Source organism: Lipomyces chichibuensis, assembly GCF_038497645.1.
Source record: "Lipomyces chichibuensis strain CBS 12929 unplaced genomic scaffold V1513scaffold_17, whole genome shotgun sequence".
NCBI lineage: Eukaryota > Fungi > Ascomycota > Lipomycetes > Lipomycetales > Lipomycetaceae > Lipomyces > Lipomyces chichibuensis.
In genome coordinates, this window is record NW_027117469.1 from 171,236 (window position 1) to 184,617 (window position 13,382).

At 47.1% G+C, this 13,382-nt stretch overlaps 8 protein-coding genes across 8 annotated transcripts; 4 read left to right on the forward strand and 4 right to left on the reverse strand.

The window, feature by feature from the left end:
* The first annotated feature begins 179 nt into the window (after positions 1-179).
* On the forward strand, positions 180-1,499 carry V1513DRAFT_445449 (histidine phosphatase superfamily). Its single transcript, XM_066898106.1, has 2 exons — positions 180-297; positions 377-1,499. The coding sequence occupies exons 1-2, from the start codon at positions 270-272 to the stop codon at positions 1,018-1,020; spliced, it is 672 nt and encodes a 223-aa protein (XP_066753387.1). The 5' UTR covers positions 180-269; the 3' UTR covers positions 1,021-1,499.
* V1513DRAFT_75654 (Ctf8-domain-containing protein) lies at positions 1,221-1,984 on the reverse strand. Its single transcript, XM_066900604.1, has one exon. It carries the CDS (start codon positions 1,840-1,842, stop codon positions 1,438-1,440), a length of 405 nt encoding a protein of 134 aa, XP_066753388.1. The 5' UTR covers positions 1,843-1,984; the 3' UTR covers positions 1,221-1,437.
* On the forward strand, positions 1,952-4,999 carry V1513DRAFT_445451 (uncharacterized protein). Its single transcript, XM_066898107.1, has 2 exons — positions 1,952-2,474; positions 2,530-4,999. The coding sequence occupies exons 1-2, from the start codon at positions 2,414-2,416 to the stop codon at positions 4,854-4,856; spliced, it is 2,388 nt and encodes a 795-aa protein (XP_066753389.1). The 5' UTR covers positions 1,952-2,413; the 3' UTR covers positions 4,857-4,999.
* V1513DRAFT_445454 (40S ribosomal protein eS8) lies at positions 4,801-5,889 on the reverse strand. Its single transcript, XM_066898108.1, has 2 exons — positions 5,654-5,889; positions 4,801-5,547 (listed from the first exon to the last, which is right to left on the reverse strand). The coding sequence occupies exons 1-2, from the start codon at positions 5,766-5,768 to the stop codon at positions 5,054-5,056; spliced, it is 609 nt and encodes a 202-aa protein (XP_066753390.1). The 5' UTR covers positions 5,769-5,889; the 3' UTR covers positions 4,801-5,053.
* A 305-nt stretch (positions 5,890-6,194) lies between these two features.
* Positions 6,195-6,682, forward strand: V1513DRAFT_75986 (uncharacterized protein). Its single transcript, XM_066900606.1, has 2 exons — positions 6,195-6,444; positions 6,508-6,682. The coding sequence occupies exons 1-2, from the start codon at positions 6,265-6,267 to the stop codon at positions 6,565-6,567; spliced, it is 240 nt and encodes a 79-aa protein (XP_066753391.1). The 5' UTR covers positions 6,195-6,264; the 3' UTR covers positions 6,568-6,682.
* Positions 6,683-7,025: 343 nt separating this feature from the next.
* On the forward strand, positions 7,026-8,568 carry V1513DRAFT_75976 (GroES-like protein). The gene is made up of 2 exons (XM_066900605.1): positions 7,026-7,530; positions 7,581-8,568. The coding sequence occupies exons 1-2, from the start codon at positions 7,225-7,227 to the stop codon at positions 8,331-8,333; spliced, it is 1,059 nt and encodes a 352-aa protein (XP_066753392.1). The 5' UTR covers positions 7,026-7,224; the 3' UTR covers positions 8,334-8,568.
* Positions 8,269-9,787, reverse strand: V1513DRAFT_445462 (uncharacterized protein). Its single transcript, XM_066898109.1, has 4 exons — positions 9,557-9,787; positions 9,383-9,493; positions 8,618-9,320; positions 8,269-8,568 (listed from the first exon to the last, which is right to left on the reverse strand). Exons 1-4 carry the CDS (start codon positions 9,557-9,559, stop codon positions 8,417-8,419), a joined length of 969 nt encoding a protein of 322 aa, XP_066753393.1. The 5' UTR covers positions 9,560-9,787; the 3' UTR covers positions 8,269-8,416.
* A 600-nt stretch (positions 9,788-10,387) lies between these two features.
* Positions 10,388-12,435, reverse strand: V1513DRAFT_464603 (general substrate transporter). Its single transcript, XM_066900004.1, has 2 exons — positions 11,697-12,435; positions 10,388-11,645 (listed from the first exon to the last, which is right to left on the reverse strand). Exons 1-2 carry the CDS (start codon positions 12,219-12,221, stop codon positions 10,593-10,595), a joined length of 1,578 nt encoding a protein of 525 aa, XP_066753394.1. The 5' UTR covers positions 12,222-12,435; the 3' UTR covers positions 10,388-10,592.
* Between the last annotated feature and the right edge of the window lie 947 nt (positions 12,436-13,382).

Consider the following 13,382-nt stretch of genomic DNA (forward strand, 5'->3'; position numbering starts at 1 on the left):
TAAATTTTAATCCTGGATAAAAATTTCCCTGGCGACATTAAGATATCAACAGCGTGCGAGTCATGCGGCTGATACTCTCAAGTTAATATTTCGGGCGGCAAATTGATATTTATGAGAACTTTAATTGAAAGAACTTAAAAAGAGTGCCCGCCACTTTTTTTTTCTTGCTAGCTGTGGTTCGTCATGCCTGTCTGAACATCAACATTCCGGTTAATAATAAAGCCACAAATTAGCAGCATATCATGCTAGTTAGTATGATCATATTCTGAATGAGGATTTATCTTGTTCGTCACGCTGGTAATACTTTTTTTCCTGCTCTGGTGATGTTGACCGTTCTTGCGGGAGGTCTTGAGACTAATTGTCAATACCCGAGCAGAATCTACTGACAACTACCGGCAAGTTTATGGTGGTGCGGGAAGAGATGTCGACTTGACAGAGTTGGGGATGCTTCAGGCGAAAGAACTAGCTAACGTATTCGATGGACTGAGCGTGCGGAGCGTATACTCGTCGCCTCTATTGAGAGCTTTTCGTACCGCATCAGAAATCTTGAATCGATGTCCATCAATCGAGCTGAATTTCTCTGATCTAATTATAGAAAAGCATTTTGGCAGTTTGGAGGGCAGGTCACATCGAATCAAGCATGGTGAACCTGTAGGCGAGGAGTCATATAATTTTCTTGCCAGGCGTGTCGAAACGTTTTATCTTGAGATTCTGAAGAAGCAGATTTTACACATGGGACACACAGAATGCGTGGTCGTGGTATCTCATGGTGTTACGTTAGACTATTTGCTGAGAGTGATCTTTAAAGATCTCAATAATCACGGCGTCTATACTAGTGGTAGTTTTTTGTCCAATGCTACGTATCACCTACTGGAGATTGATGCCGCAAACGAGCAACTCATCTCCGCTCATCTCAATATCGACTCACATTTGGTTGGTGTCAAGAAGAAAATGTCTAAGATTCTTGTCGGCACCAAATATGACGCGAAGCAGACTAGAATGGATTTGTTTTGCAAGTAGTGGGTTGGTTTGATAATGGTAAGCATTAATTTACTTCACATTCCTCTGTTTAGCTCCGCTTTTTCAATGATGAAAACCCTTTCACAGACCTGTACCAATGCTTTGCATTTGCGGATACACATTAGTTATTGCCATTTTCCTGATTCAATTTTCAATTAATATTCTATATTCGGAATATCGTATGAGTCATTGCTAATTAGTTATTTTAGGAGTTAATTCACTGCGCGTGTCGGTATTCACCGCATAGACTTGATTAAATGTCAATGGGATGTGTGCGACTATCGGTTCTATAATAATGTCTTGTTATATTCAAATCGTACACCGCTACCCAAATATACAATTGTTCACAAAATGTATCCTGCACACCTTAGTCTCTGCGTTCATTGCATGCCTTAGTACTGCCAAGCCGCGACAAGATTAAGTCATCTTTCTGTTTACTATAGGTTCAGGCCGCGAAGTGAACAAAATCTTTTTCCTAATAACCTCAACAATCTCTACAGCAGTTCCATCTGGACTTCCATTCTCCTCCTCCATTTCTGATTGCTTCCTCGTAACTCGCCGTAGAACTCCGAATGGCGGATTCAAATCCACAATACTGCCCTCCATCCGCTGATGGTCTCCGATCCACAACCACGCGGTTTTACCATCCAATGTAAGCTTCCCAAGCTCTGATGGAGTACTATCTGAAGACGGTTGGGCGGTGTGCAAGGTTCCCTGGATTTCAATGAGGGCTAAGCCTGTGGGTGTCCGTAGGACCCGCGGGAAGTACGAGGACTCGTCGGTCGCAGGACACACGTTAAATGCGAAGGTAGCCGATGGCATGACAGATCTCCTGTATAAGTCTCAGTGGATAGCAGCGTATATCCAATAGTAGCCCTGCTAAACCTGGCTGTTTTGAGAGTACGCGACTGGAGTGCACTGAAGGCCTGAAGCCTCCTGTCCTGTACAGAGTTTGTAGGGTTAAAAGCCATCCGATCCAAGTGCAACGGAAATTCAGGAGTCGCTCCTTCTGACCATTCCCACAAAATTTGTAACTCGATTATTCACAATACGTTGATTATCTCCACAAATACGTCATTTCCAATGAGTTCATTGCTGTCGCAATATGTGCCAGTGATAAGATACAAATGACTTCGTTGGCATCTAGTCTGCAGCGCCTATTGCTGGCCCAGTTTGTGCATAAAGAAGGAGACTCGTCATTCCCTTTGATTTCTAAGTCATTAGTGTCACATCCTCTGTTGCGTGATGCGGAACTCAAGGCTATTAACGACAAAGTACGTGACAGTTACGTCTGAATTTGTTTATGAAATGGGTAGTTAGGTTGGTGGAGGTATAGATATACGTGGTAGGATTATTGACAACAGTCTAGGAATGCGAAGAACTTTACAATAACATGCTGAGTGCGGAAGGCCTCGTGCGTCAAGCCAGTACCGGCATCGGCGCAGAGGTAGAACGTAGGGACGACTTTTGATTATTTGCAATTTTTAACCTGACTAAATATTTGGGCAGCTTCACCATCGGTCATTAAACTCTCGGAGATTTTACATTCACGCCACCGGAAGGAGCTAATTGAGCAAATTCGGCAAGATGAGCAGAAATACAGACAGTACCTCCGCGAGATTGAGGAAATCGGACGAGGCGAGTGGGATAGTCGACTGCAGGACTTGGAAATTGTGGCGATTCAGCAGAATGAACTTGAAGAAGAGGAAGGGCTCACTGGATCCGAAAAGCCCATTACAGAGGAAGTCAGAAGAAAACATGATGGCCACATGCAACCTAAAGAGATAGGACCTGAGCAGGGCACGGATTCTGTCAAGGCAATCGATGAGTCTGCGAATTTGGAGGACTTGGAGATGAAAGATATCATTGAAGGCTTACCCGCCGAGGACCTTGTTTCGAAGCCCAGCGGCAAAGTACCAACTGCTAGAACGCCAGAGCCACAGAAAGAGACGGAGTCGATGGAAATAGATTCACAAGCGACAATCGAGAATACACAGGAAACGGGGACATCCAGGTCACTCATACTGTCAACTAATCCTCCTTCTGAGTCGTTTTCCACAGACGCCGCCATTCTGGAAAGTGAATCCCATATTTCGCAAACTCAAAATAATGATTCGACTACCGTCTTGCCAAATGATTCTACTCTATCCATGCTACACGACACGACGGACGAGCAACCATCAACGCCAGATCGATTTGATCTGGTTAAAGTTTCTTCGCTTGATGTTCCAGAGCTGTCACTTACAAAAGAGGAAATGCAGATGGACGAATCTGGTGTTGCAAGTATTGAGGCGAAGTCTGCAGACGTGAGTACTGAATTCCCAGACGCAATGCTAGAGACTGCAAACGTAGAGCAACCCGTTGATATCGAGGCGGAGATGTCTCAAGCTTCTGCATCAGCGAATGACAATGCTGAGGCTTTGATAGGCACATCACAGCCTTTGGCTACCAATGTGCAACCTGTGGAAAGCACTGACGCAGCGGATATCGAACGAGCAAACCGTGAAGATACAGAACGTACTATATCGCCCGAAGCTACCGAAGTGTCGGAGACCGGAGCATCACGTGCGCAATCGGCTGAGCCACCTAAGGCAGTCGAAAGCACTGTACCACGGGCGGTAGATGCTAAGGTGCCGGCGATGGAGGAGTTGGAGATTCCTGATTCGGACGGCGAGCCTGAAGCAGAGGCAGTTTATGCTGGGACTGTAGCACCAGTCACTGGCGGCCAATTTATCGATAGCGCAGTTACTGTACCGGCGGAGGCTACTGTCGATTTTATCGCAGAATCTGCTGCGATCCAGAGACAATATGAAAAACCTGGTGAGACGCTCGTTGAGGAACTGGGACCGGGCGATCTCGAAGCAACGGAGTCACCGGCGGAGGCTGTCCTAGATGCTTGCGCCAAAACAGCGGAGACTCTTGAGGGTGAAGAAAATAAAGAGCTAGTCCATGAGGGCGAGGAAGAGGGCGAACACGCAGCACAGGAACTGCAGCTGGATACAGAATATGCGCCTTCTCCGGAGCCACGGCCAGAGCCTACACGAAAAGGTCCCGGGCGGCCGCGCAAACGAGGACTGCGAAAGTTAGAAGCGGAACCCGGCGCTGAAGGAGATCACGAGGAGAATGAGGGAGAGCCGGATACTGTGCAGCCCGACAATCCTGAAGCTGAAACGGCAGAGAAGGCTGTCGAGGGAGACATAATGGGTCAACCCGAAGAAGTGGTGAAAGGAGAAGAGGAACAGGAACATGTAGTTGAAGAGGAGCAGGGTGACGAAGCTGAGGATGGTGAAGCAGAAGATGGTGTTGGGGGACTGGAGGGAGAGACACCTCCACGAGCTCTACGTGGTCAACACAAGCGTCGATATTCTACGGCAAACTTTGAGTCGTCGCCTCAGATCGTCGAGACCAAAAGCAGTCCAGCGCCGTCCGCGGGCTTGACTCCACGACCGACAAATCGAAAATTTCAGGCCCTAGTTGCTCCACTTTTGGCGAACATATCGTCAAACAGATCTGCTTCTTTCTTCACAAATCCGGTCAACGAAAATGATGCGCCCAACTATCACAGTCTGGTATATGAACCCACTGATTTACGGACGATTAAGGGAATGGTTAAGGAAGGACGGATTCAGAACTCCAGCGAGCTTGAACGGGAAATTATGAAGATGTTTGCCAATGCGGTTATGTATAATAAATGGGACTCGGATATTGGCGAATGGAGTAGGGAAATGCAGAGGGAAACTGAAACCCTGATAGCAGTATTCAGGGGAGCGGAAAGAAGAGGGCAAAATGGCAATACCGTGGCGCCAATTCCAGAGCCAAAGCGGCGGAAGAAGTAAATTGAGCTACAGCTGAGATGCACTATAATACATGACCTGTTTTGGCCGACTATTAAGTTGCGTTGCGATGATAGCGGATTACACGAATATTTGTCATCATAAACTTTTAATTGTGGAAACAAAATAAATAATTACATGAGTGCATAGTATGTCCGTGTAAAATATGAAACAACCTGTAACCCTCGTCTTTGCTTCCTCTACTTTCTTGCCTGCATTCTGCGGATATAGAAAGCCAACTCCTCACCCTCAAGAAGGTATCCATCGACACGACCGCTCTGGCCTGGGCGCGACGAAACGCAAGCATAGAGACGACCAGCACCAAACTGAGACTCAAGAGCAGGCTCAACCTTGGCAAGTCCCTGTCTGGCGGCTAGCTTGCGCTCAAGCTTGCTTGACCGCTTCTCGGTGGATTCCTCCTCAGTCTTCTTTCCCTTCTTCTTGCCGAGAGTCTGGCCGTACTGGGTTTCGTACCACTGGCGGAAAGGAGTCGCATCAATCTGAACTATAGCAGACTTGGTGAGGGTGTTAGTGCGGATAAGTTCATTGTTGGAGGGATGGAAAGCGACGTTCAAGATACGGGTCTTGCGGGAGATACCTTCAGAACCCCACGAATAGTTTCCAGACTCGATGCGGAGAGCACGGAATTTCGTATTGCCACCTCGAGTGCGAACAGTGTGAATACGCTTGGGTCCTGTACGGTAATAATCGTAAGCAATAATACATTTGAAACGTTGTCCAGATCGTGGTCAAAAGATCAATTTGTGTCTGGACCACACGACGAAGTGAGTAAAACGTACCGATACGAGTGTTGGCAGCCTGACGACCCAGCTCGAATTTCCGCTTTTTGCGGTAAGAAGCGCGCTTAGCACCGGTGTGCGAGCGCTTGTGGCGCGAATCTCGGGAGATACCCATGTTGAAGTTGCTCTCTGCACAAATCACCAGTTAGACCCAGTCCAATTATAATGAAGAGAATGTAACAGCTCTGATTCAAATTCCAATTTATCAAATGATTGCACGCATCCGTAGAGAAGAACATACCTTTGGTGTTGTCGAGAAAGAGCTGGGCTGAGTGCTGTCAAGTGTGGACAGAAGTTTGGACAAGACGAAGGTCACTAACTTTTTGGCGGTGTGGCCGGCCGCGAGCATTCAACCTTCGGGATTAGGATGCGCGTTGAGAAGTGTGACTGTTTTTCGATCACAGAGTCCAGACGCCGACTGAACGGGATACTTGGCCCTAAATAATGCCAGCCCTAGTTTGGCCCGAACCCATTGTTGGGCCGGGTAACATTTGCAACCCCAACCCCATAGCGAACGAACGAATTTCACTATCATGTTACATGACTCTCGACATCGACTAAATAATCAAATAGCCACAGCAGAGTTTCGAAAGGTCCAGAATACAAGCGGAATGAGTATCTATGACCAGGTAGAGATCGAAGACATGCTCTTCGATACAGATCTACAGATATACACGTACCCGTGTCCTTGTGGCGACAAGTTTCAGATTTCGTTGCTCGATTTGCTGGATGGTTCTGATGTGGCGGTATGTCCTAGCTGCAGTTTAATGATTCAAGTCATTTTTGAGCCGGTAAGTTGGTAGCGGATGGACAGGATTTTTCTTGAGGAGTGTTAAGCTAACTTCAAGGTCTAGGAGGATTTGGAAAGTCTTGCTACTGAATCCGTCTTGCAACCAGTGGCGGTATCAGCTTAAGTGAATCGACTGCACGCCTAGATTCTTCTGCGGAATATGACACTATAGCTGTCACTGCAACACTGTGACATTCGACAGTACGGGAGAAGTGAAGTGCCGGTGGCATTTGCGTTGCTTGTACATGTTGGAACGAAGGCTTGTACTATGCATGCTCAATCGGCCGGCTGACCGGGTGGATTATTGCATGCTGTTCTTGGGCTTGATTATCTAAAAGTTTAATGGGTGCGTTTCACTGTATTATAATTATGGTCTGGTAATTCGGCATCGGTGTTTTGAGTTCGCACGGCGTATAAGTTATAGCAAAATATTTGTTTTCAGGGATTAGTGTTTTTAAAGCATAATCTCCGGTCTTTTCCAAATAGTCATTGTCTATTGCGTTGAAACTGTTAACTGTATGAATCATGTAAATAATAATCTCTCAGAATGTGGATTTGTCTACTGGACTGCGGAGAGTGCCTGATTTCAGTGAAACGACCGACTGGCGGCGGCTACGTCGTTCCGCATCTTCCGCGAGGATGCAATGCGTACTAACCGAAGGGCGACAAACAAGTATGAGATATATATGTGGCGATCTTCATTCACGCCTTTGCCACTAAATTATTCTTTATAATTACGAAAGAGGTCTTTGCTATACATTTCTATTATATTCCCTAACATATGACAATGCCGAGATCACCTGGCGTCGCGACGCGGTCCTTAACGTTTACTTATCCCGGTTCTCACCCGCACTGGACTTACGAAACCATCCCGCTCCCGATTCCAAAGAATCAGATCCTAGTCCAAGTCACAGCATCAACGCTTAGCTCATGCGACATTGCTATTTTAAACACACAGATGCTGTGGGCCAAGCCAGGCGAGAAGGGACTCGGCAGAGATTTCGCGGGCGTGATCACATATGTGGGGAGTAACAACGAGTTGAAGTGGAGAGTGGGAGATGAGGTTTGTGGAATGTATTACCATCCTGTATGTCCCGATTCAATACCTTTGAAAAAATGGACGGCTAACAAAAGTAGTACGGCGCTGGTACTCTAGCGTCTCATCTACTTCTCGATCCCAACCAGGACGCTGTCCTTCGCAAGCCCGAAATCCTGTCTACGTTTGAAGCTGCCTCGTTTCCACTAAGTTTTAGTCTGGCATATCAATGTCTCAAGAACGTGACGTTGACGCCCTCGTCTACGGTCTGTGTCTTTGGCGGCACGACCAGTATCGGATTATTTGCCATACAATTGGCAAAGAAGCATTTCAAGGTAAAGCGCGTCGTGGCAACTTGTTCTGCAGGTGAAAGCGAGGCATTGGCTCTGTACATGGGTGCTGACGACGTCGTGGATTATACCCGTGTAGAAGAGCGGGATCTCATCGACGCAGTTTTAGCCACCGCAGGAGAGACAATGAATTTTGACATCGTAGTGGACACCGTCGGCACGACCCCAATAATAATGCAACGTTTGAAGGACTTGACTCCCCCAAAGACGGGATGGTACGTGACTACAGTTGGCGATAAAGGTCATCCTGATGGTGCCTCGTTTTTATCGTCGTCGAGCTTTGGGAAGACATTGGTTGGCGCGATTAGGGGTCCCAGGTATAAAGTCGAAGGAGTCACATCAAATTTGGACACATTGAAGTTGGGGATGGCGTTATATGAACAAGGACTCTTAAAGATAGTGGTGGACTCCGTGATCAGCTGGGATAAGTTCCAAGAGGCCATGAATAAGCTGCAAACAGGTGGAGCACATGGTAAGATTGTAATCAAAATTGATGAATTTTAGTTTGAACCTGTAATTTTAGTCGATCTTTGTAATGGCGTGGCAGGTGTTCCGGATGATTAGTATATTAATTAATATTCTGCAATCTAGAACTGGGTTTTCCAGTCTTCGTAACGCTTCTTGCGCATAGGGTCGATTTCTTGTAATTTATCCAAATAACCGTGTACCGAGGATTCAACTCTCTCACCCGCTAACGTAGCCACCAAGCCTTTGTAAACCACTAGCGACTGCAGACACCCTGATATCGTTAGCAAATTATCCCATCACTTTTCAAAGACCACACATACATTTACTATCGGGTTCGACCTCTAGTAGTTCTTGAATTGACTTAATCTCCTTCTCCAACAAATCCTTGCGCTCATCGCTACTCAACTTGACAATATCATCCGACGTGACCAGCCATCTATGATACAACCACACACTCTGGTCATCAGGATCAGTATATATAGCCTGAGTAATCAAATAAATCTCATTTCCCAAAAGCTTCCGCGCATCAATCTCTGGCTCCTCTGTCAGCAACCGCGGAATTAATTTTGTTCGATTATGCCATGCCGAGAAATTCGAGAAATTGGCATTGATTTTGGTGGTGGTGTAGTCGAATTCGTGACGCACCATACTCTTACCCGTCGCCTTCTCCGTGCATTGGACGACGTACCGTCTATAATGCCACCCATGGAAATTGCGCGCGTCGCGGTCGAGCATTTTTGTCACGAGGGCGAGTTCGAATTTCCAGGACGGTGAGGGTGAGGATTGGAGGCACCATTTGCGGTGATTCCAGATCCAGTAACATTTAGGGAACTCGATTAGCCTAGCAAAGAGGAATTGTAGTTCATTGTCGATTTGGGACTGGATTGTGTCCGCGGTTTGTGTTTGGAAAATCGAGGATAGGATCTCGCGACGGTAGTTCCAGACGGTGTAGTATTCTGGATTTTGCTTAAGGAGGGTCGTAGTTAGCGCGAGGGCGCCGGGAGTGTAATCATGATTTTTGCGCTGCCAAGTATTACTATTTGTCCACAGCTTATAACTAACGTAGGAAAAAAATGTGGACTTACTGAAGTCAAGACCTTATCTACCAGCGCCTTGTATTCAACAATCTTGACGGCTTCGCGACGACGCTTTTCTTCGCGCACCTTGGCAGATGTCCGCTCTCGTTTCACGCTATGCTTTGCAAATCGTCAGTAATTCAAGAGTCACACCTATAAACGAATAGGCGATATGATTCTTACCATTTTAATGAATACCGGTTGAGCGAGTTCAAGTCTAACGGAGTTGAAACGAACATTACACCCAACGCGCGGCGTCAAAGCGATTAGAACGCGCACGTTGTTTTCCGTCGGTCAGCAGTCTCTCAGGGAAAACTATTATTACGCGGCGAATTTTAAACTGTTACTGGCTTTGGTTATTAGCGTTATAGAGCGATCCAGCCATATAATTTATGAGATGGATTTATTATCGAGTCTCAGTTTCACATTAACTAATTATTTCGGGTGGTAATTATTAACCACTGCGGGTAATCACGCGATGGAATGACAGGTCAATCTATATTAAGAATAACGGACAGCCAGAGAAATAAAATTATAAAATATCCGAACAATTTGAGAAATTTCGTCTCACGTAAAAAGATTCTCTGTATAGCGACATATCCTGTCAATCTTATTCCCACGCACTCTGGCTTTGTTGCATGTAATACAGTTCGTCCATCATACAGAAATATTTTGTCCATGCTGCCAGTGTGATGCTAAGGTCAAGTTATATTGGCGTACCTTTACAACTTGGTCAAAACATGCAAAACAAGGATCAAAGATATGGCGACTTTTATTCACCAATTGATTTAGACATGAACACCCAAACAGAAGCGAATAGTCAGGAAACAAGCACCTTTCACTTTGACAATTATGCGTGGTGACATCATTCACATAGCTCAAGTTCAATGAATATAGTCGGCGCGCGAGACCTTGCAGGTAAACCACGAGTAATTAATTGGTTGCGGGCCCAACTAGTAAGCTGCTTAATATCGGTTTTTCGAATCATGATCACCAGCTCTTCGCAGACAGATCGTTCGAAATCCATGTTTGATGCATATATTTATAATCAGAGATAATCAAATGCTTTCATTGCAGCCATATTTGAATAATGCAAGACCCATACATACAGTGTGCAACATAACCAACCAGAACTAAATCTAATATAACACACGAGCAATCCTGAACCAACCAATAAACCATCACGCCGGCAAAATTTAAGAACGGTAAAGCGAAGAAATCACTTCTTAATGCCGGAGCCACTATTACTCTGGCTCTCAATATCCTCCATATGAACGCCATGGACGTTCTTGACGTCGAGCTCCAAGTCAGGTACGTCAATGACGTCGCCGTTACCGATAAGAACTGGCTTACGCATGTTCCACTGGTTTGGCTTCATGAAAAAACCGGTGCTGAAGAGGTTATCCATGTGCTCGAGCGCAACACCGGATGTTTCGCGGATGACGAAGAAGACGAACACCGCCATCACAGCGTTGAAGATACCGAACATGAGAAATGTTCGCCAGCCAATGTTCTGCATAGCGATAGGAACGATACGGGAGATGCAGTAGTTGACCGCCCACTGAGTTGCAAGTCCCAATGCGACGCAGTATTCGCGAATGCGGTTGGGGTAGATTTCCGAGACGTAGGTCAATGGAACAGGGCCCCATGACATGGAGTAAGAAACACAGAAAATGTAGACCATGACAATCATACCGATCGAGGCGGGTGATGGCGAAGCGGCATTGGGGAGCGGGGGCTTACTCGCGAGGACAAAGCCGATGATAAACATTGCAGTGGACATGCTGATGGCGCCCACGAAGAGTGGGAGACGACGGCCAGCACGGTCAGCAAGAAGAAGAAGAAAAGTCATGGAAAACACAGTTTTCACAACACCGTACACACCAGTGGCGAAGAGGGAGGAGGAAGTACCGGTAAGACCGATCTTCTGGAAAAGCAGAGGAGCATAGTAGGTAAGCGCATTGGTGCCGGAGAACTGCTGGAAAACCATCATGGCGAAGCCGATCAGAACACGGATGCGGTTCTGAGGAAGGAATATTTCGGATATAGTAGCCCCATGCGAGACACGAAGTTCCTCATCAATAGAAAAGCAAATATCTTGATACTCCTGCTGAAGCTCCGGATCCTCTGGATGGGACATGCGTATATAGCACAAGTTATCGAGAGCTTTCTCGCGGTTGCCACTCTTGATGAGCCATCGAGGAGACTCCTTAATGAACACGGCACCGATGAACAAGAGCACACCAGGAACGAGCTGAAGGCCCATAGGAACCTGCGTCCGTTAGAAATCTGGGTCAAAGATTTGAATCCTCGTTTTACTTACTCTCCACTGGTCATGGCCGGCGGCAGGAAGACCTCGCGCGCAGCCATAATCGATCCAATAGGAAATCATGATACCGAAGAAGATAGAGAAACCGAACGCGGTGCCAAGTTTCCCTCGAATGCGTCGTGGCGCAACCTCAGAAAGATATGTAGGAGTAAGCATAGACGCGGCACCAACACCAAGACCGGAGACAGCGCGGCCGGCGTAGAGGAGGTTGAGATCGTGAGTGGTGATGACTTGGAGAACGGCACCGATGTTGAATACGAGCGAGGCAATCGCCATACCCCATCGACGACCGTAGCGGGCTGTGAAGAAGGCCATGAAGATTGTGCCAAAGAAACAACCAGCTTGCAGGGTGGCCACGATATTACCCTTGACATTTGCCATGTTCGAGGCGTTCAAGCCAAAATCGCGATGGAACGATTCGATCTGGACAGCAGCACCGATGAACCCGGTATCATAGCCGAAAAGCAGACCACCAACACAGGCGGTGGCTGCGGTCATGTAGAGTCTGTAATTGAACATTGCGGTTTTATGTCTCCGTGGATTGTGGCAGGTAATGATGGAAGTAAGAGACGGGGGAGGACGAGGAAGATATATGGTGCCCGAAAGCGCGTGCGGAGTCCGAGTGCGCGTGGGGTTTTACGAGATTCATTTCGAGTTGTGGGGCGCGCGAAAGGCAAGACTTGTCCGGGGAAGTCCGGGGCAGGCAGACGGAGGGGTGCAGAGGAGCTTTCCAGTCAGATGATAGTAGCAGAGAACAAGTCTTGCCGCGAACCTTGGCCAGGTTTAACGGCCTGTGGGGGCACTGTTTCACCACCGCTCTGCCGCTGCCCAGGGTTAGATAACCTCGTCAACAAGGCACAGATGTGGTGGCCGAACAGGATTCGCTTGCGCCCCCACTGTTCGCAAGATATCGTTACTTCCCCTCGTTACGTTAGTGGGGTTTTCTCGCCCGCGGGGCCCCACATCTTCAGAAATTTTGAAACGGCCTAACTTCCACTCTAAAAAGTACAGTAGAATTTAAGTCACGTTTTTGGACACCTGCCCAACAATTGCATCGACGCCGCTCTATCGTAGCCACAGCTCCCACTTTGCAAGTAGATTACATGGCTCACAAACTAACCGATATCGTGGACCGATAAGTTTATCCTGACTTCCTCCGCGTGACTTTTCGACTGTCCGGCGCTCACTGTGGCGACCCTGAATTAATCAAGCTAACCTGTAAAACATGGCAATCGATTACACTACTACTCGCCATGAGTCAGCAGCGAACCACATGCCCCGGTATCTGCAAATCGCTCGCGGTTGACTCTGCATTTCTTAACGTTCCTTTTTCCCCGCGTCCCCGCGTCCCTGCTTCTTCCAGTGTCCAGCTTGAGACAAGCTTAATTAACAGAATGACATTTTAACCGCCCTATCAATACAATAATGCAACGAGTTTCGGAATCGTTGGAAAGCTGGCTACCCAAGGCCAATCGCCTGCCTCTTCGCTACAGAAATGCTGTCTAATCGTGAGTAGTTATCTCCGACAACATAAAAATAATGCAACAATAACCGTACTGAGAAACCATTCCGCTCATGGCCGTCTACCCCGCCCCCGCTCCAAAATGTAATAGTGAGTACGCATGATGGTTGTGCCGAGGGAAGCTTTAATTTCTTGGCTTGTTCGCTGGGTCATGAGGT